This window comes from Drosophila ananassae, chromosome 2R (assembly GCF_017639315.1).
Source record: "Drosophila ananassae strain 14024-0371.13 chromosome 2R, ASM1763931v2, whole genome shotgun sequence".
NCBI lineage: Eukaryota > Metazoa > Arthropoda > Insecta > Diptera > Drosophilidae > Drosophila > Drosophila ananassae.
In genome coordinates, this window is record NC_057928.1 from 26,010,760 (window position 1) to 26,029,114 (window position 18,355).

At 48.4% G+C, this 18,355-nt stretch overlaps 5 protein-coding genes across 6 annotated transcripts; 3 read left to right on the forward strand and 2 right to left on the reverse strand.

The window, feature by feature from the left end:
* Nucleotides 1–142: 142 nt before the first annotated feature.
* On the reverse strand, nt 143–4,801 carry LOC6507595 (WD repeat-containing protein 35). The gene is made up of 9 exons (XM_001955936.4): nt 4,525–4,801; nt 4,355–4,466; nt 3,867–4,303; nt 3,627–3,798; nt 2,992–3,567; nt 2,827–2,930; nt 2,471–2,769; nt 717–2,417; nt 143–660 (listed from the first exon to the last, which is right to left on the reverse strand). The coding sequence occupies exons 1-9, from the start codon at nt 4,546–4,548 to the stop codon at nt 468–470; spliced, it is 3,618 nt and encodes a 1,205-aa protein (XP_001955972.1). The 5' UTR covers nt 4,549–4,801; the 3' UTR covers nt 143–467.
* A 127-nt stretch (nt 4,802–4,928) lies between these two features.
* On the reverse strand, nt 4,929–6,948 carry LOC6507594 (GPI-anchored wall transfer protein 1). The gene is made up of 2 exons (XM_001955935.4): nt 5,762–6,948; nt 4,929–5,706 (listed from the first exon to the last, which is right to left on the reverse strand). Exons 1-2 carry the CDS (start codon nt 6,615–6,617, stop codon nt 5,021–5,023), a joined length of 1,542 nt encoding a protein of 513 aa, XP_001955971.2. The 5' UTR covers nt 6,618–6,948; the 3' UTR covers nt 4,929–5,020.
* Nucleotides 6,949–7,482: 534 nt separating this feature from the next.
* On the forward strand, nt 7,483–13,660 carry LOC6507458 (glycerol kinase). Its single transcript, XM_001955934.4, has 4 exons — nt 7,483–7,683; nt 9,254–9,390; nt 11,468–12,094; nt 12,153–13,660. Exons 2-4 carry the CDS (start codon nt 9,372–9,374, stop codon nt 13,259–13,261), a joined length of 1,755 nt encoding a protein of 584 aa, XP_001955970.2. The 5' UTR covers nt 7,483–7,683; nt 9,254–9,371; the 3' UTR covers nt 13,262–13,660.
* Nucleotides 13,661–13,786: 126 nt separating this feature from the next.
* Nucleotides 13,787–15,855, forward strand: LOC6507459 (glycerol kinase). 2 transcript variants are annotated; one of them, XM_032453604.2, is made up of 3 exons: nt 13,788–14,537; nt 14,596–14,895; nt 14,953–15,855. In XM_032453604.2, exons 1-3 carry the CDS (start codon nt 14,000–14,002, stop codon nt 15,714–15,716), a joined length of 1,602 nt encoding a protein of 533 aa, XP_032309495.1. In that variant the 5' UTR covers nt 13,788–13,999; the 3' UTR covers nt 15,717–15,855. The 2 variants fall into 2 exon arrangements, with proteins under 2 accessions (XP_001955969.1, XP_032309495.1); XM_001955933.4 differs by having other exon boundaries at nt 13,787–14,537; nt 14,596–15,855.
* Nucleotides 15,856–16,024: 169 nt separating this feature from the next.
* On the forward strand, nt 16,025–18,244 carry LOC6507460 (inner nuclear membrane protein Man1). Its single transcript, XM_001955932.4, has 2 exons — nt 16,025–16,985; nt 17,046–18,244. The coding sequence occupies exons 1-2, from the start codon at nt 16,834–16,836 to the stop codon at nt 18,118–18,120; spliced, it is 1,227 nt and encodes a 408-aa protein (XP_001955968.2). The 5' UTR covers nt 16,025–16,833; the 3' UTR covers nt 18,121–18,244.
* Nucleotides 18,245–18,355: the final 111 nt, after the last annotated feature.

Genomic DNA, 18,355 nt, shown 5'->3' on the forward strand with positions numbered 1-18,355 from the left:
ATATTTTTGATATATAAAAATATATAAATATAAAATAATAATTCGTTAAGGCCCTGGTTGATATCAAGATTTTATTTTTGAACCGTTAAAGATTAGAACCGTTTTTGAATTCCAGAGAAAGATTATTCTCCTAAATTCTAGATACAAATTTTATTAGAATTATAGAGGGACTTGTTTCAATACCATCAAAATTTCGAATCTTTTTTGTATTTGAGCATATTATATATTTATAAACTTGATCCTTCTGTTAAAATTCAAAAAATCTAAGTTAAGAAGTCTTTAAATAAAAATGTAATCATTTTTACATATTTTAGCACTTAATATCTAACTTTAATGTCGGTATAAGTATAGTTAGTTGAGTATAGTTAAAGTATAGTTACTTTTCTGTTTATAGTTTTTATCTTTCTTTAGTTTTCCTAATTTAAGAATATAATCTTAGAGGTTAAAACCTTTCAAAAATCCACACCTCATATCTCCACCGTCATGGAAACAATGAGACTGTGGCACAATGGACAGGTGCGATGTCTGGAGATCTCAGAAGGAGCGGCACAGTGGTGGCAGGTGGTGCAGATCCAAATGTTGTTCGTGGGCTGGGTAATTGGTTTTCCAGAGGAGATGCAGGCAGGGAACCGAGCCCCACACTCCGGACAAGACGAAGAACTGTAAGGATGCACAAATTAAGACATGAGAAGTCCTGAAATAAAACAAATACTAACCTATCCGGCACAGAAGCTGCGCAGGAATAACAATCCACTTTCTCGCCTGCAGAGTCTTCCGGCTCGTACTTGGCGAAAATGCCGGCGGCCAATTCCTCGTACCGCTGCACCAGCTCCTCCGGCAGATGGGGCAGTTGCTCCAGCTTTATGAAGGCCTGGGAGCAGGTGCCGAAGGCCCGATCCGCACAGCTGGCCAGGGCCAGAAGGCTGTAGACGTGCTCTGGTGGCAGGACGTCCTCGTAGTCCCTCAGCCGCACCGCAGTGATCACAGCACTGTGAATGATTCCAAAGCGTAGCTGGCGCTGGGCCAGCAGCATGAAGTGGTAGGCTTCACAGCAATGCCACAGACGCTCGATGGCAGCCGCATCTTCGAGAGAGATAGAGTCTAATAACGTGGTCCGGCCACTGGCGTAGTCGATCTCCGGAGTGGCCACCGCCTTTAAGTGCTCCTCCGCCAACAGGGCAGCCAAGACATACAGCTTCTTGATCCTTAGCAATGGAGCTCGCTTCTCCTGCTCCCGTTCCGCCATTTGCGCCAAAAGACGTGCCGCATCCAAGTGGCGACCTGCATTCCGTTGCATTTCGATGGCTTCCTTGAGCCGGCCCTCCTGGAGCAGCTGAGCGGCGTGCTTGGCAATCAGCGTTTGGACCTGGGGCAGCTGGAACCTTCGGGCGAGCTCCACGGCCTCTCCCCATTGACGAAGGTTCACGCAAGTGGCCACGGCGGCCTTTTGGTCCCCGAAGCGGAGGTGCGCCTGCACCGCCTCGGAGCACATGCCCACAGAAGCCAGCATCTCGGCCAGTTTGGGGAGCAGAGGACTCTTCTCCGGCAGTCGCTCCACACACTTCTCCAGCTCGTCAAACTGCTCCAGGTGGTAAAGGGCCTCCATGAAGCCATCCATGTAGTGGGACTTCTCGTAGTATTCCTTGGCGCTCTCCCAGGCCCGAAGATTGGCGAAGTGATGACCTATCTCGCGCCAGGCTGTCTCCATCTGCTGATCTGAGACGCCAGAGCCGCCCATACGATAAAGTTGCACCACCCGGAACCAATCGCACAGAGTCATGCGCAGCTCAATGGCCAAGTCCCGGCGGTCTGCATCCAAATAGAGCTTCTCCGCCTCTTCGAACTCTCCGTAGAACGCCGAGATCTCAGCCCGCTGCAGCTGCTGGGAGTGCATGGTGCGCAGCCGCTTGACCAGTTTGATTCCCGGATAGTGAGCACATCTCACAAAGGCGTTCTCCGCCGTCTCCAGCTCCAGTTTCTTGAGAGCCGATTCCGCCAGCAGACGCCACAGACGCGGATGCGGGTTGTCCTCGATGAATTGTTTGGCGTCTTCCAGACCCACGTGCTCGAGGAGATTGTCCGTGTCCCGCAGAGACTTTACCCTAAGCTGGATAAGGTGCGAGGAATTTTGCAGCTCTCCTACACTTATGATGTCGTCCAGGAGCACGCTGGTGATCTCCAGATCCTCAAAGGTGCAGATGTAGCCTGAGCAGGAGACCGGCTCCTCTGGATCATTGCCCCGAAAGATATACATGCGCGTCTTCTCCATTAGAGCCAACAGCAGAGGATTATCCTTGGCCCAGCTCACTGCCCACACATCCTTGCGCTCCACCCGACTGAAGTTGAGCTGGGTCTCTCGATTGTCGTCCAGATCGAGCAAGGTCATCACACCCAGGTGGTCGATGATGGCGGCACGACTAAAAAGATAAATATGAGTTCAGATATTTAAGCAATTTGAGAAGACCCTTACGTGGAGTTGCAGTTGATGGCCATTTTGTAGACCTTGGAGTTCATTAGGTGGCGATTCCTCAGCGCCACATTGGCAATGCTGTACTCGTTTATGGCCCCGGATTCCCTGGCCACCAGAAGCAGCTTCTCGGAAAGAGCCAGAGCACAAATGGGATCACTTACTCCACGTTGCGTGGAGTGCCCGTCCCCGCTGCTACTGCTCAGCATAAGATCCTTTGCCATTTCCACGCCCGTGGGGGTGTCATCTATGTGGAACCGTTTCTCCTTGCGGGCCTTCACACTGTGGAGAGTGGAGGCACTCTGGAGAGGGACTCCCCTTTAGCCAGGATGTGATAACGTTAGTATGAATGTACCCACCTTCGGTGTGTGGTAGTGCCATATGAGAATCTCTTCCTGAGAGGCTATGGCCACATAGCTCGAGTTGATCCCAACAAAGTTGGGTCGAATATCGGTGTACTTGGCTGGGTTACAAGTAAAAAAATGTTAAAATAAGCTTTCTGATATAAGAGGAGGATAACTCACAATCCACAGTAGTGCCAATGGAGTTGCAAAGCAGCAGCTGGTAGACCCTGTCGTTCGGCGGATTGCTGCGATTCTCCAAGGTGCTCAGGGCGATCTCCTTGATGTTGCTGCTAACGCACTCCACCCCTAGGACGCAATGCTCGCTGCTGGCCGCCAGGCACAGAGTGGGCTCAACCTCCTTGAGAAAGCTTTGGTTCGAAGCAGTATTCCAGAACGTGATGACACTCATGGGTGAGTCCCTAACTCCGCTACTGCCGCTGTTCAGAAACACCACTGTTTTCTCAAAGTAGCACCATATGTAGTCCGGCCGAATATTGGCAAAGTAGATGAAGGAGTCCACGGCCATGGCGATCCGCAGGGATTTTCCCTCCCAGCTCAGGGAGGTGATGTCGCTGCCTGGAACCTTCAAGGTGCGAAACAGACTACCCAGCTGCGAGTAGAAACACACCTGGTTTGACTCCCGCTGCGAGGGAGGAGTCACAGTATCCAGAAGGGTGCCGCAAATGGCCAGCACGGTGCCGTCGTGGTTCCATTTGGCATCCACATTGCGCATTCCAGTGTCGAAAATGGCCGGTGCTAGTAGAGGAAAGGATACTCACATTTACGATATTACTCTTGATGACCCAACTCCTTACCATCGTCGTTCTCATTCCGCATAATCTGAACCCTTCCGTTCTCGTAGCAAATAGCCAATACTGGACGTTTCCGGCTCTGGGGTACCCTGCCACTGAACCAACAAATGCTGGCAATGCGATGTCCTCGCGAGGAGGAGCTACTCAGGTTCACACACTGAATATTCAGCTTCATCTGATAGTTTGTATCAGAGAAAGGATCAGAAAACGAAAAGCTATCGCTAATCAAATAGGCATACCCACCGCAAAGTTTCCCTGATTGTCATACAAATGGCACTCGCCATTGGCCAGGGCGAACAGGATGAGCCGGTTGTCCGGGCTCCACTGCACCCCCGTCAGATGAGTGCCCTTGAGTTCCTTTCCAAAGATGCGGTTGCCATCCACCGAGCCCACGATTATGGCACCATCCTCGTACACTATACAGATCCTGGAGCCATCCGAGGTCCAGCTCATACTGGCCACCGTAGACTTCTTGCGGTCGTTGGTCATTTCCTCGTACCAGGAGCCCTTGTAGAGCATCCAGACCATGATCACGCCGTCCGTGTCGGAGGAGGTGAGCTTCTGCTGGGCGTCGTTCCAGGTGACCACCCTGACCGACTCCTTGTGCCCATCCAGAGTCTGGTTCATCGACAGATTGGAGACTGCTGCCAGGGCTCCTTTGTTTTGTCCATTGCCTGCGGCTGAAGGAGCTTGTGTTTTATTCGTTGCATTGGAGAATATGTCCCACTTACCCTGATCCAGCTTCAGGACTTTGAGCAATCCATCCGTGCCGGCCACTGCGATGTAGCCCTCCTCCTTGTTCCACGCAATGCAATTGAGCTTGACATTGTTGGGAATGGCTATCTGAGAGTGTAGGTGTTGGAGAATCGGCTAAATGAATCGAAGTTTAAAGAAATATTACCTTTTTGCTGAGATAAACAAACATCTTGGTCAGGAGCTGCACTTGGGATCCAGTTCAGTTTGTTCTTCAGTGTGTTGTGGCCAGAAAAATAAATGGTTTCCCTGGCAACGCACCCCCAACGGGCCGTTTGTTTTGCCTTTGAACCAAACCTGTTTTAGGCCTACACCTGTTGCTCGATTGATGATCGTGCTATCGAACAGGTGAGCTGGTATCGAGCGCGGAATATTTAAAACCGAAAATAAAACAGTTTAAAAGTTACCACTCCCACTAACTACTGAATAGTAATCTTTTCATTAATAATTCATTAGCTCCAAAGAGAGATAAGCGCTCTAGTACGGAGTTCTTTCGAACGAAAGATGCTGCTAGTGGTGGCCCTAAGATTATGTCTAAGCTATATGTGTCTCCGGATATGGATATCATTATTTATTAAAAAAATACATTTCTAAAAGTTTTCGTAAAATTCATAAAAATCACAGCTCATTGAAGACTTAGGTTCTTAGGCTAGGCGTATCCCTTTCTTCAGAAGTTCGTGCGCCAATTTGGTGGCCAGAAACATATAGACGAGCAGGATGACTATGGACTCCAGATCAGACCGATTTTCGGGCTTGAGGAACATATTCACCATGCCTGTCAGAACATTGGCCACCAGAAAGAAGGTTAGGCCATTCTGGTTCAAAGCCTGGCCAATGGCGAAAGGTCCGATGCCTTTGTGCTTTGCCCTCGAAGTCGGTTCTCCTGTAAGCAGGCCCTTCTCCTGATCCTGCACTGCTGGCCCCACCGGATCCCAGGGCATTATGCTGTTGATTAGATAATCAACGGCCCAGAAACTGGCAAGCAAGGCACTGGCTCCTATAGCCTCCATCCAAACAACGTAGCCAAGGTTACAGGTCACTCGGGAAATGCCCACCCCATAGGCACTGACCGCGAAGAGGGTCCACAGTATCAGCACCATATACGCCAGTCGCCAAAGCTTTTTGACTATCTCTTGATAGGTTAGCAAGCTTGTGGCCACCAGCCAGCGATTGAGGTAGATGGTCAAAAGATAAAGAGCCACAAATCCAGGCAAGGAGACCAGACCCTCACGATTAGCATTGAAGAGACCGGATCGGTCCACATCCTCACTCATCACATAGTCCGAGAGTCCCAGGGCGCTCAGGCCCAGTTGGTGAATCACCAGAAGGCCTAGCAGCGAATTGCTTTGATTCTTGACACCAACAGTTATATAACACACACTCACCCAATCCCAAAGGCAACAGATGCAAATCCCTTCGGGCCAGAGAGCTCACCAAAGCTCCCAGCAACTTGGTAAACCCCAAGGTAAAGAAAGCATTCAGGTGCTGACCATACTCGTGCTCATCCTGGCCGTAGCCAACCATCAGGATGGCTATCGTCCGACCCAGTCCCAGTAAAATGAGGGGAAGCGCCTGGTAAATCACGCTCCGGCGTAAATCAGAGAAATGCCGCGTCCTACGGGACACCATTGCCATAGTGAAGACGAACAATCCGATTCCAGTGTCCATCAGCTTAGCTCCGAACTGGCGGCTTTTGCGGTGGGGTCTGTAGAAGCTGCCAAAGTCTATGGCCAGGATGCACACGGCCGTGATTAGGTGAGTCAGTGCTCGGAGAATGGTTAAGGTCATGGGTCGATTGGCGCCCAAATCGAATTGGGCACGGGATCGGACCTTCTCCAGGGCCTGAGTGCGCCTTAGAAACATCCATGTCAGTCCCAGCATGAGGAAGACAATGAAGTTGCTGTAATCCACTGCCACAGTGACCAGCAGGATGCAGGGCAGGACGGTAAGCAGGAACTCCACGGCATAACTGAGATTAGGTTTTCCGTAGATACCCAGCTTGTGGGTCACGATTCTGGCCAGCAAAATGCACCAGAAGGTGGCCAGAATCAGGCGAAGCGACTCCCAGCTTTGGAAGATGGTCTCTGTCCAGTCCCAGTCGTAGGTGGGCTCCACCAGCAAGCCCTCACCCTTGGTAAGGTTCCCTGGAATTGGAAGGAGATCTATGATCTCAACAGAGTCCTCTTTCTCACGACTTTCCATGGCGACTGGACTGGCCCCAAGTGGATCGCCAATTCCCATATGGGTTGATAAACTAACCCCTAATCTTCCCCTGATAGTAGTCGCCACTTATCGGAACCCGAGAGATAGCCAAATACATAGTCACCAAAAAAGGGGCACAATCTCGTCGAATTTGAAAGTTATGTCGCTGATCGTAACTGGAATTGAAGTATTTCGCTGCGGGAATTATTTTTTCAAAGATAGTAGGTGTGCCAGTCAAGTATATCCTTGGAGATATTGAAAAGCTGATGTCATAGTCGAAAGAGGTTTTTGGGCTTTATGTTCTTTCATTTTTCCCTGTGCAATTTATCGCTTTTCTTATCTATGCTTTTGTTTGTTAGACTTTACCACCCCATTGGTATTTGCCACTGATAAAAACAAACAATATTAATGGCCAAAATTAAGAAGTGGACTAAAACAAATTTGCTTGACTAATCGCCAGCAGCAAAACTTATTTAATTAGTCTCATAGTATCTCTTATGCCCAATATTTCTTTTAATATTTACATCTCTAGTGGTTGAGATTGAACTGGGGAATAATACAGTTTTTATTGTTTATGCTAATAGTTTTATTTTTATATTTAGTATTAAGAAACCGAAAATAAAAAACGGTTATTTTTTTTAGTATTAAAATACCGAACGCGTGCACAGGGTGATTCGAGCAAAATACCTCCACAGACAAATATCCCCACAGAGTAATATCTTTTGCTCATAAATTTTCCAATTTCTTCCATTGCGATTGAACATCTCTAAAATGTGCGAGCCCGCAAAAAAGGATTTAAAACAAAAAGGTTTAATAAAACATGTGACGGACTTTCACAGATATTTCACAGTAGGACCATACCAACAATTGTATGGGCACACTTTTGTCTTAAGCTCTCACAGTGGAACCAAACTAGCAATAGTCACAATAAAAAACTCCCCTGTCGGGCAGGCTCGTCTGTCAAAGAGCTGATAATAAATAACCATAAACGCGATAAAAATGGTGTTAATCCTGTTAATAAAGTGCTCCAATGTGCCGGCGACTATCTAGTAGCGGTGGTCTTAACCTGCTCAACTGTGAAGCCAGTGGGGCGGTGAAAATGCTGGTTAGTTTAACCCATAATTGTTCTTCGCCGGCTATCACGTGTTTCAAATGGCTTTTCAGCATTTATTATTAATAACTTTAATAACTTGATGACTCGCTTTAAATGTAATCATATATATTTTCCTCTGAATAACCACCAGTGGCGTAGATTCGTTGTAGTTCTCCCCCATCGACTGTGTGACGACATGGGCTCTGGCCAATGGGAATGCTGCTTTTGAGGGGCTTGGCCGCTGTCATGACGTATGCAACAGACGACGGCTATTGATTTTCTGTGGGTCAGGTGTTACAGAACACGTGAGCAACGACCTTCCAAGCTCCGATTCTCTCCCATGGGTCGCCCGCCCACTGGGAGGGATGCGAGGCCTTCGAGCGGAGAATGCGGAAGCGAAAATAGCAACTGTCTCTCGCAATATTGCATCTGGCAAATTGCAAATTGCATTTGAGGCAGCTATTACCGAACTGAGCTAAACAGAATTGTAAATATCAACAGGCGAGTGGAAAAACAAATAGGTGTGTCCGTTTACATGGGGACAGTCGATCACAGGCGCCCCAAAGCTGGCTTATCAGTAAATAGGTGATCTGGGGTTCACCAGATCTGCCCTTTCCAGTCGCCCACTGCACTAGACGGCAGTCCATCAAAATGACATATTGCATAAGCTGTAATCACCCCACGACTACGCTTATCAGCCAGCCCAGAAACTATTAGAATCATGACACACTGTCATACGATACGGCTACGATAAATCAGGTATTTGTTGAGCGGCTCACAGGTGGTATGCGTAATTATGATTGCAGTGGGCTGAACAAACCTTTCTGACGTAATCGTTGATGCACTTAATGCAACACGGATAAGCAAATAGCCATTTGGCAATCGGTCTTCTACCCCCTGGGCTATTCTGATATTGCACTTCAAAATGCAGCAATAAAATATGAGATTTTACAGTGACGTTCATGGGGTTCGCCATCAGACAGTCAAGACGTACACCGCAACTACAGATACAAGCGAAAACAAAAATTTGACATAAAGGAAATAAAAGTCATTATCAGCTCTCCCAGAAACAGTCTACGAAGATATACACTTCCCTGAAAATAAAAATTTAAATAATATACCACCAATAAGGCACAATTCTTTATGTGATTCAAGTTCAACGTGACATTGTATCGATGTGAATGTCCTTAGTTGCTCCTTGTAACCCATATACCCTTCCTATCTGCGAGGGCACTGTTAGAGGCCATCGGGCGTGCCAAATTGCTTTCGTTTGTGGGCCAAAACCGCCGCGCTGTGTTTATATTTGCACATATATTTTTACTCTGACAGCCCGATTTAATGAACTCGTTTGAGCCGCTCGCAGTGATTTCATTAACTCGGCTCCATCTGCCCCTGCTTTTGTGTTTATATAACGCACACACTCCCCCTTTTTGGTTAATGGATGCAAACATCAACACCGAAATCTGCATTTTGTTTCATTTTTGTCGCGCTGCGCCGCGCTCTTGAAGATGTCACAACAACGCCTGCTTTATGTGCTTGCCCCTCAATGGAATATTTTTAATGATTTCTCGTCTAATTTTAGCTCCGGCCTATAAGCAAGAACTGAATGGACGCCCACACGTGATTGTCTTTGAAAACCTGAAGAATTTATGTGCGGGTTGGCCTGGGACGAATTCGATGGAATAATTTCCGGACTTTAAATGAGACATTATTTCGCGGGTACGTATTGTAGGTCATAGATCTCATAAATATACGACTAAGTAGATCCCGGCAGTTCCCAATAGCATTTCCAACTGGCTTGGCCCAAAGCTTGTGTTGAAATCTCAGTTACCTTCCAGTAACAGTGGTTTGCACCTTTCCCAATAATATTTTTAATAATCTGTAATCATTTGCCTGGTAATTCACGTGCTGCTCTGGTGATCCACAGGGTCTAGTACTTTATTTTCATTATCTCCCTTCAGACGGTTCAGACTTTTCGAAATGTCGGATCTGAAAACTGGTACTTTTCCACTATTAAAAATAAATTGTTGATAGTGACGAAAAATGGCAAGTATCCAAAAGATGTTTGGTCGGTCTTGTCCGAATATCTCATTTTTTATCGCCACAACATAGGCTGTTGGATTACATCAGATAATTCTATATATTTATATGAGTTGTGTACTCTTAACCTTCTTAAGAATCTCCCAATTTTCAATAAAGTTGACCCAATGTTCTTGGCTACTTGGGTCTGGGAAGTATGCAAATGCGTTTTTTTAAATGCCAAGGCTGCCGGCGTCTGTCGCAACCAGTTTGCAGTTTATTGCACTGAGAAACGTCTAGAGCAGCCACCACCCACCCACTGTGCCCCAGACACCAGACATAGTCGCTCTTGGCCGGCTTGTCTTATCAGCTGCTGCTACTGGCCGGTTTATTGGTCTGTTCGATGGGTAGTCAGCCGGTAGTAAATTCGTTTTCGATACGAAAACCCCCACACCCACGTCCCACATCGAAAGCTCGATTCGAAATGCGCTGCCGCGCCTTCGAGCTGATAGCGTTCCGTCGGATTGGCGGCGACTTTCAGATACATTTTGGCGCTGGCCGCGAACGGTTGTGTTTCCACTCGACGCGCTCTCTCTTCCTCCGCACCTTTCTCTCGATCCCCCGCGTGCTGGCTACAGCTCTCTCCCCAGAGCCCCTAGAGCACTCGACCTTTCTCTCTACTTGCCGTTTAAAAATATTGGAACAAGTGTTATCAGCCGGCATAAACAACAATCGAATATCCGAGAAGTGAGTGGACAGAGTGGACAGGGCAGGGTGTAAGCAGTTCATCACTGCAGGGAGTTCATTCATCGGGGTTATCATAAATTATCGTAGTTAACGTAAATTATGTACTTTAATTGCCTGATAGGTATTTGCGTTTACTTCGAGTGCCTCCAAGCGCATATTGCCCGATCGGCTCACTCCAATTGAGAGTGCCTCCCAATCTAATCTGAACATACCGTTTATGGGTTGTGAATCGATACCCGGTTATCAGGAAACAGTGCTTCATAAAAGTACACGGCCATAAAGCCCGGGCACATAAACCCTGCCTAATAACTTTCAAAATTGTACTTCGGTTTTAATTGCCAGATGAATCCGAACGCGGAGATCTTGTGGAAAGTTTCGGAACTATTGAATCAACCTGTTCGGCGCCCTAACAATGAAATCTGTACAATATGTAGTACACTCGGTCATTAGGGCTTATCTCCAAGCCTAGCACTTGACCTTGTCGCAGGGTCCGCAATCACAACAATCTGCCATAATTTATGTACAGGAATTTGATCCGCTGCTCCGATGAGACGTCAATCCTAGCGATTGTGTTCCATTTCGGCTTGGTGTTTCTTTTGTGTGGAGTATTTGTGTCTGTGGGAAGAGGGCTCGACCGATGGAATCGCCGCAATCAAGCCCCCCAACAAGCCGCTCGGGTTCAAAGTCAAACAAGTGCCGAACAAGTGTAGCAGTACATACATACTGTACATAAGTGTATGTACTCACAGTCCAGATAGTATCGCAATCAAAACAATGTACCCTGGGGAAGTGCGAACTCCAAATATAGAACTTGGTTGTTGATTGCCACAGCCTTCAATTTTATCACGGGAACTGTTATCATTTAATTATTTTAGGACTCTTATTTTAAACATTAGTTCCTTCATAAGGAGCAAGGAGTAGTTGCCAAGTCCATTAGGTTCTTAATCATTTCAAAATTTTAATTTGGAAGGATTCTAAAAAGCTATTCGAGTAAATAATATTCTGACCTTCTCGGTCTCTTCTCTTGTAGGCAGAATGACCGAGGGCAAGAACTTACCCCACTCCAGCGCGGATGTCCCGTTCCGCAGCAAGGAGCTGCGCAAGCAATCCCTGATCCAGCACTCTGGCCTGGTCGGCGTGATCGACGAGGGAACCAAGACCATTGGCTTCTCGATTTACACAACTCCGGACTTCAAGGAGATCGCCGCCCACCGAGTGGAGCTGAGTGTAATCACACCGCAGGATGGCTGGTACGAACAGGACCCGCTCGAGATGATGGCCTCGATCAACAAGTGCGCCGAGGAAGCCATCAAGCAGCTGCCCGATCAAGGATTCTCCGCCGCCGACATTGCCACCGTGGGCATCACCAATCAGCGCGAGACCACGATTGTCTGGGACGCAGTGACCGGCAAGCCGCTCTACAATGCTCTCCTGTGGAAGGACATTCGCACCAGCACAACAGTGGAGCAGATTGTGGCCAAGGTGCAAGACCCCAATCACTTCCGAAGCAGCACAGGTCTGCCCATTTCCACGTACTTCTCGGCTCTGAAGATCCGATGGCTGAGGGACAACGTTCCCGAAGTGCGCCAGGCCATTCGAGAGCGGCGCTGCAAAGCCGGAACCGTAGACAGCTGGATCGTATGGAATCTGACGAATGGTTGGTAAACATAATTCGGAATTTTGGGATTTCTTAACTGTGCTATTGCTTCTTTCAGGGGCGCTCCACATCACGGACGTGACGAACGCCTCTCGCACGCTCCTCATGAACCTGGAGACGCAGAGCTGGGACCCCGTGCTGCTGAAGACTTTCGGCATCCGCGAGGAGATGCTGCCCAGCATCCACAGCTGCTCGGAAGTCTTCGGCAAGATCACCTCGGAGCGGAGTCCGCTTCGCGGGATGACACTCAGTGGGATTATGGGCAACCAGCAGGCCTCGCTCCTGGGTCAGATGTGCGTGAAGCCGGGTCAGACAAAGAATACCTACCGCTCAGGATGTTTCCTATTGTGCAATACGGGTGATAAGCCCGTATTCTCGCGACACGGTCTGCTCACCACAGTGGCCTACAAACTAGGTCCCCAGGCGCCCACGATTTATGCCATCGAGGGAGCTGTTTCGGTGGCCGGACACGCACTCTCATGGCTTCAGACAAAAGTGCGCATCCTACCAGACTCCAAGGATGCGGAAAAATACGCCGAGGTGGTGCCCACTTCGGGAGACGTGTACTTCGTGCCCGCCTTTACGGGCTTGTATGCGCCCTACTGGCGGCAGAACGCCCGCGGCATCATAATCGGTCTGACCCAGTTCACGCGAAAGAATCACATCGTTAGGGCGGCCCTAGAGAGCATCTGCTTCCAGACCCGCGACATCCTGGAGTGCATGCACCAGGAGTGTGGCTACGAGATCAACAAACTGCACGCCGACGGAAAGCTCACTACGAACAATCTTCTCATGCAGCTGCAAGCCGACACCATTGGGTTGCCCGTATTCCGTTCCCAGCTGATGGACTCCACGGCTTTCGGTGCGGCCATGTGCGCGGCACAGGCGGACGGAGTGAATCTGTGCCAGTTTGAGCCGGAGAAGCGATATTACGAGAACGTGCACTACGACACTTTTCTGGCCACCACCACGGACGTGGAGCGCAAGGAGCGGTACGGCAAGTGGAAGCGGGCCGTGGAGCGCAGCTTGGGATGGGTCATCAAGCAGAAGAAGACGAAGGAGCACACGGAGGAGAACTACAGGATGCTGTCCTCCCTCCCGGCCAGCATCTTTCTCATTAGCAGCTTCGCCATGCTCGTGCATTCTCTCTCGGCCGCCGGACAGTAGATTAGTTCGGAGGATCCCCTCCGCATCGTTTCTCGGTTGTGATAGTAGTTTTCTCTTGTTATTTCCGGATGCGCCCTGTGCATAGTCCTGCGAGGACTACACGTGGGATGGTTGGACTTGCTTTAAGCCCTGTAAATATTTTAACCCAATGAGTGGAGAGCTCTGCCTTTAAATTAATCTAACTAATCGTTCTTCGTTGCATAAATTTCCCTGCTTCTTAGCCGTAGGTCCATTGACGATAGCTCCATGGCCCACCGATCTACGCACGGCCATATCAGCGAATTGTATATAGCCAAAGTGCAAACATTTCTAATTTAAGTAGGCCTCCGTACTTGTACTCTATGTGTATGTGTAGCGATTACGCCCCTAAAAACAATAAACCAGAAAAATACGAATCGAGCCATTGCGTCTTTTTGTGAATTACCAGGAATTTCAGTTAAATATTTTCCCATGGCAGAATATGCTATACTCTTTATAGATAACACACACTATTCATAAGGAAGAATGGGAGAAGTTGCTTCAAAGTGTCCATACCCTTCTTAAAGAACTGCTACGTGCAATCTCACTCGAGGTGGGGTATGATTTAATATCAGCGGCGCTATCAGGGACCGGAAATGTCGGTATCAGTTAAATATGACCAAAGTAATCGATTGAAAAATCATTCAACTTGAGTGATTCGCCAAATATTCAGATTAACTCCGATTTCATACCTACTTGGTCTCCTATCTTTTGGGCAGGATGAGCGGCCTGGTGGGCGTTATCGACGAGGGAACCAAGACCCTTAGCTTCTCTATTTACACAATTCCGGACTTCAAGGAGATCGCTGCACACGTGGTGGAGCTGTGTCTAATCTCACCGAAGGATGGCTGGTACGAACAGGACCCGCGTGAGATCATGGCCTCCATCAACAAGTGCGCCGAGGAGGCCATAAAGATGTTGGCCAATCAAGGATTCTCCGCCAACGACATTGCCACCGTGGGCATCACCAATCAGCGCGAGACCACGGTTGTCTGGGACGCAGTGACCGGCAAGCCGCTCTACAATGCTCTCCTGTGGAAGGACATTCGCACCAGCACAACAGTGGAGAAGATTGTGGCCAAAGTGCAAGACCCCAATCACTTCCGCAGCAGCACAGGTCTGCCCATTTCCACGTACTTCTCAGCCCTGAAGATCCGTTGGCTGAGGGACAACGTTCCCGAAGTGCGCAAGGCCATGAAAGAGGGACGCTGCAAGGCCGGAACCGTAGACAGTTGGATCGTATGGAATCTGACGAATGGTTGGTTAATGTAATTTTGGGCTTTCGAGCTTCATATTATGGTTTTCGCTTTCCTAAGGTGCGCTCCACGTCACGGACGTGACGAACGCCTCCCGCACGCTCCTCATGAACCTGGAGACGCAGAACTGGGACCCCGAACTGCTACAGACTTTTGAAATCCCAGAAGAGATGCTGCCCAGCATCCACAGCTGCTCGGAAGTCTTCGGGAAAATCACCATGGATCGAAGTCCACTCCGCGGGATGATGCTAAGTGGGATTATAGGCAACCAGCAGGCCTCTCTCCTGGGTCAGATGTGCGTGAATCCGGGTCAGACAAAGAATACCTACCGCTCCGGATGCTTTATCTTGTGCAATACAGGTAAAAAGCCCGTTTTTTCGAGTCACGGTCTCCTCACCACAGTGGCCTACAAACTAGGTCCCCAGGCGCCCACAATTTACGCCATCGAGGGAGCTGTGTTGGTAGCCGGACACGCACTCTCATGGCTTCAATCCAAAATGCGCATCCTTCCTGACGTCAAGGATGCAAAACGGTTCGCCGAGGAGGTGCCCACTTCAGGAGAAGTGTACTTCGTACCAGCCTTTACGGGCTTGTACGCACCCTACTGGCAGCCGAACGCCCGCGGCATCATAATCGGTCTGACCCAGTTCACGCGGAAGAATCACATCGTTAGGGCGGCCCTAGAGAGCATCTGCTTCCAGACCCTCGACATCCTGGAGTGTATGCGCCAGGAGTGTGGCTACAAGATCAGAAAACTGCACGCCGACGGAAAGCTCTCCACAAACGACCTTCTTATGCAGATCCAGGCTGACACCATTGGAATGCCCGTATTCCGGTCCCAGTTTGTGGACTTTACGTCATTCGGAGCGGCAATGTGCGCAGCCCATGCAGACGGATTGGACCTGTGGCGGTTCGATCCGGAGAAGGATTACGCCCACGTGAAGTACGACACTTTCCAGTCCACCACAATGGAGGACGAGCGAAAGGAGCGCTACCGCAAGTGGAAGCGGGCCGTGAAGCGTAGCTTCGGGTGGGTCATAAATCAGGAGGAGACGAAGATGCACGAAGACGATGAGGGTAACAATGCGAGGCTGCCCTCCCTCCCAGTGAACATCTTCTTCATTGGCAGCTTCGCTATGCTGGTGCATGCTATCTCTCAATCCCATTCCCATCGTGTCTAGGTGTTACTTCGAACTCGTAGGCATAATTTTGTGGAGAACTGCTGCGCGGAATCTCCCTCCCAGTGGGGTATTACTTAATATCAGTGACTCTATCAGGGCCCGGAAATGTCTCTGACAGTATTAAAATCGACCAAACTAATCGATTGATTAATAACCGGGAGGGTGTGTGGCTTCTGTTTAAACGGCTTATCATTTTAAGGTGTGTTGGCCAGACTAGGCCAGGGGTGTCAGGTTGCAGGGACAGGTGCCTCCCCAGCGGACTAATTATAATCAGTTGGCTTTTAAAACAAAAGCGACTGGGAATACTAGAGTTTTTGCCATTTATGATTTAATTCTAGATTAGATATGGGTAATGAGAGAATCAAACTGAGGTATTGCAAAACGAAATCAAAAAGAATATCTCCATAAACTTAAAACTTGTACACCTTTCGAGGGTGGAAATAGTACACAGTATTCCTCCGAATTTTGACCTGTACAGCATCTTCTACCTGGCGAGGACTCCCGCTGGGCCGCATATTAGTTTTCAAGAATGAAAACCGGATTCGCGAACCAAAGCCATATGGATATGGGCTGCTGGATGGACGGCATACCCACACCTGCTTGGAGCATAGCCAGGCCCCACTGTACGCCTTTCAGCTGGGATCCCATTTAAATTGCTTCTTCTACCGATTACCCAACCAGCCCGTTCACGTACACACACTCCAGACGCGGGTTCTCTCCCTCTCGGGTTTCTACCTTCCATGCAGGTTGTGAGAAACAACAACAGGGCTGTGGCTGTGGCTGCGATCCAGGTAGGAAGGTAACCAAAACAAATGCTCAACCCAGCAACAACAAAGAAATTGATTTTCCCTGTTCGTCTTCGGAATACCTTTTCTGAATCAGTGCAAGAACCGGAATCTGTTTGAAGTCGAAGCGCGCGCAACTAACGCCTACACTGAGAGAATCTTTATCACATATTTTTTGAGTTCTATCAAAGTAGTCTATGTTGTTATTTCATGAGCTCTATCCCTACCCAACTTATTCTGTTCAGTAGCACTTTATTTTTGCTATATAATTCACAAAAACAGTATAAAAATATTTTATTTCCTATTTTGAGAAAAGTTAAGAAAAAGAAAATATGTTGCCCGGAAGCCGAAGTCGCCTGTGTCATAAGGATCCCCAGAAAAAGAAGAATCTAAATGATTTGTCCAACAACATGGCCTCCAAGACAACGCGAGCGATTCTAATGGAGCACCTGAAGATGTCCTCCTGGGCTGAAAAGAACTCCAGGTTTTAAAGGAATGACCCATCTTTTAGACATACCTGTTATTTGGGTTTCGCCCAATCTAGCCAACCTGATTTCGGCCGCAGTACTTCGACTGCCAATAAAAAGAGAGCTGGGATGACTTGGCGACAGACCGACGACTACATGTCTTCATATCCTTTGAATCCTGTCTCCAGCTTTCCCCCGGACGAACAAGTTTCCTTCCAAGCCACTGGCTCTCCTTCAAAGGAAAGTTTGAAAGCCCTGGTTAGACCCCGTCTAGCCAAAATCCGTGGACGCCCCAAACCTCCGAAGCCAAGAGATCCAGATACTGTTTCCGGAGTTCCACAGCTGCTAACTTCGCTGTTCTTAGTCTTCTTGGCCGTGATTGCGGCGGTGTATCTGAGAAGGGGCTATACTTTCGAAAAGGAGAATATCTTCAATATCGTGAACACGAAGTACGCCCTCTGCAAATTCAATATGGCGAGCGACTGCATAAAAAAATCGTGGCTAGAACCCACTCACGAATTGGTCAGGAAACTGTTCAGTCAGCTAAACGGGAGAGCCAGGTTGCACTACTGCCAGGACTCTAGCCTGCCACTTACCTTGCCGGTTAGTGAGTTCGCCGAGGGAATGCCCGCCACCCAAAACAACCTGGCCATCAAATACCTACCCCACCTGATCTCCCAGAACCCGCAGTGGAGCATTGCAATCATAGATGCCCCCGCCTTTGAGGAGGCCCACTTTAAGATAACCGAGCCGCGACTTCCTCTCAAATGCGTAGTCTCTGACAAGATCACTCGATTCTTCAACCTATGTCGGGGAATTGATTTTTCGTGGATAATTTTTGGTCTCGTCACGATCCCCCTGTTTCTGTTCTTTTACAGGATGTGGCAACTGGACTCCCGATCAGTGGCCATTGACTTTAAAAGCGCCATCATCAGGGAACTGATTCAACGCAAGTGGCACAACAATGAGAGTATGTTCATTATAGATCATCTGAGGGAGAAGCTGGTGCCGGCCACGAATCGCTCCAAGTATCTGGCGTCGTGGAACCAGGCCTTGAGGATTCTGGAGAAAAACTACAAACGGATTGCGTTTGGAAAAGTGAATCTGAATGGAAAGGTAATGAGGACCATTTCGCTGAAAGAGCTGTACTAGATAAGCCCCAAATATTTATATTCTTTTTCCAAAATATTTTTATTGATTTCTACTATCCATTGATCCATAGTCAAAACCGCCAAATTGAACAGTTCTGTGAAATTAAATTAATAAATTTCGATAGTTCAAATAGTTATATTTTAATTAACTTTGGTCCCGTTTCTCTCAGTGCAGGCGGAGTCTATGCTCGCATTCTTGTGCAGATGTGTGGGTGTCGAGCGAGGTTTGAGTTTGA

Coding starts and splice junctions, on each gene's coding strand:
- LOC6507595 (XM_001955936.4), bottom strand. CDS start 4,548: ATGTTTGTTTATCTCAGCAAAAAG. Junction 4,467..4,524: donor TTGTTTATCTCAGCAAAAAG/GTAATATTTCTT, acceptor CTACACTCTCAG/ATAGCCATTCCCAACAATGT. Junction 661..716: donor GCAGCTTCTGTGCCGGATAG/GTTAGTATTTGT, acceptor GCATCCTTACAG/TTCTTCGTCTTGTCCGGAGT.
- LOC6507594 (XM_001955935.4), bottom strand. CDS start 6,617: ATGGGAATTGGCGATCCACTTGGGGCCAGTCCAGTCGCCATGGAAAGT. Junction 5,707..5,761: donor TCTGTTGCCTTTGGGATTGG/GTGAGTGTGTGT, acceptor ATTCGCTGCTAG/GCCTTCTGGTGATTCACCAA.
- LOC6507458 (XM_001955934.4), top strand. Junction 12,095..12,152: donor CGTATGGAATCTGACGAATG/GTTGGTAAACAT, acceptor TGCTTCTTTCAG/GGGCGCTCCACATCACGGAC.
- LOC6507459 (XM_001955933.4), top strand. CDS start 14,000: ATGAGCGGCCTGGTGGGCGTTATCGACGAGGGAACCAAGACCCTTAGC. Junction 14,538..14,595: donor CGTATGGAATCTGACGAATG/GTTGGTTAATGT, acceptor CGCTTTCCTAAG/GTGCGCTCCACGTCACGGAC.
- LOC6507460 (XM_001955932.4), top strand. CDS start 16,834: ATGTTGCCCGGAAGCCGAAGTCGCCTGTGTCATAAGGATCCCCAGAAA. Junction 16,986..17,045: donor TGGGCTGAAAAGAACTCCAG/GTTTTAAAGGAA, acceptor CGCCCAATCTAG/CCAACCTGATTTCGGCCGCA.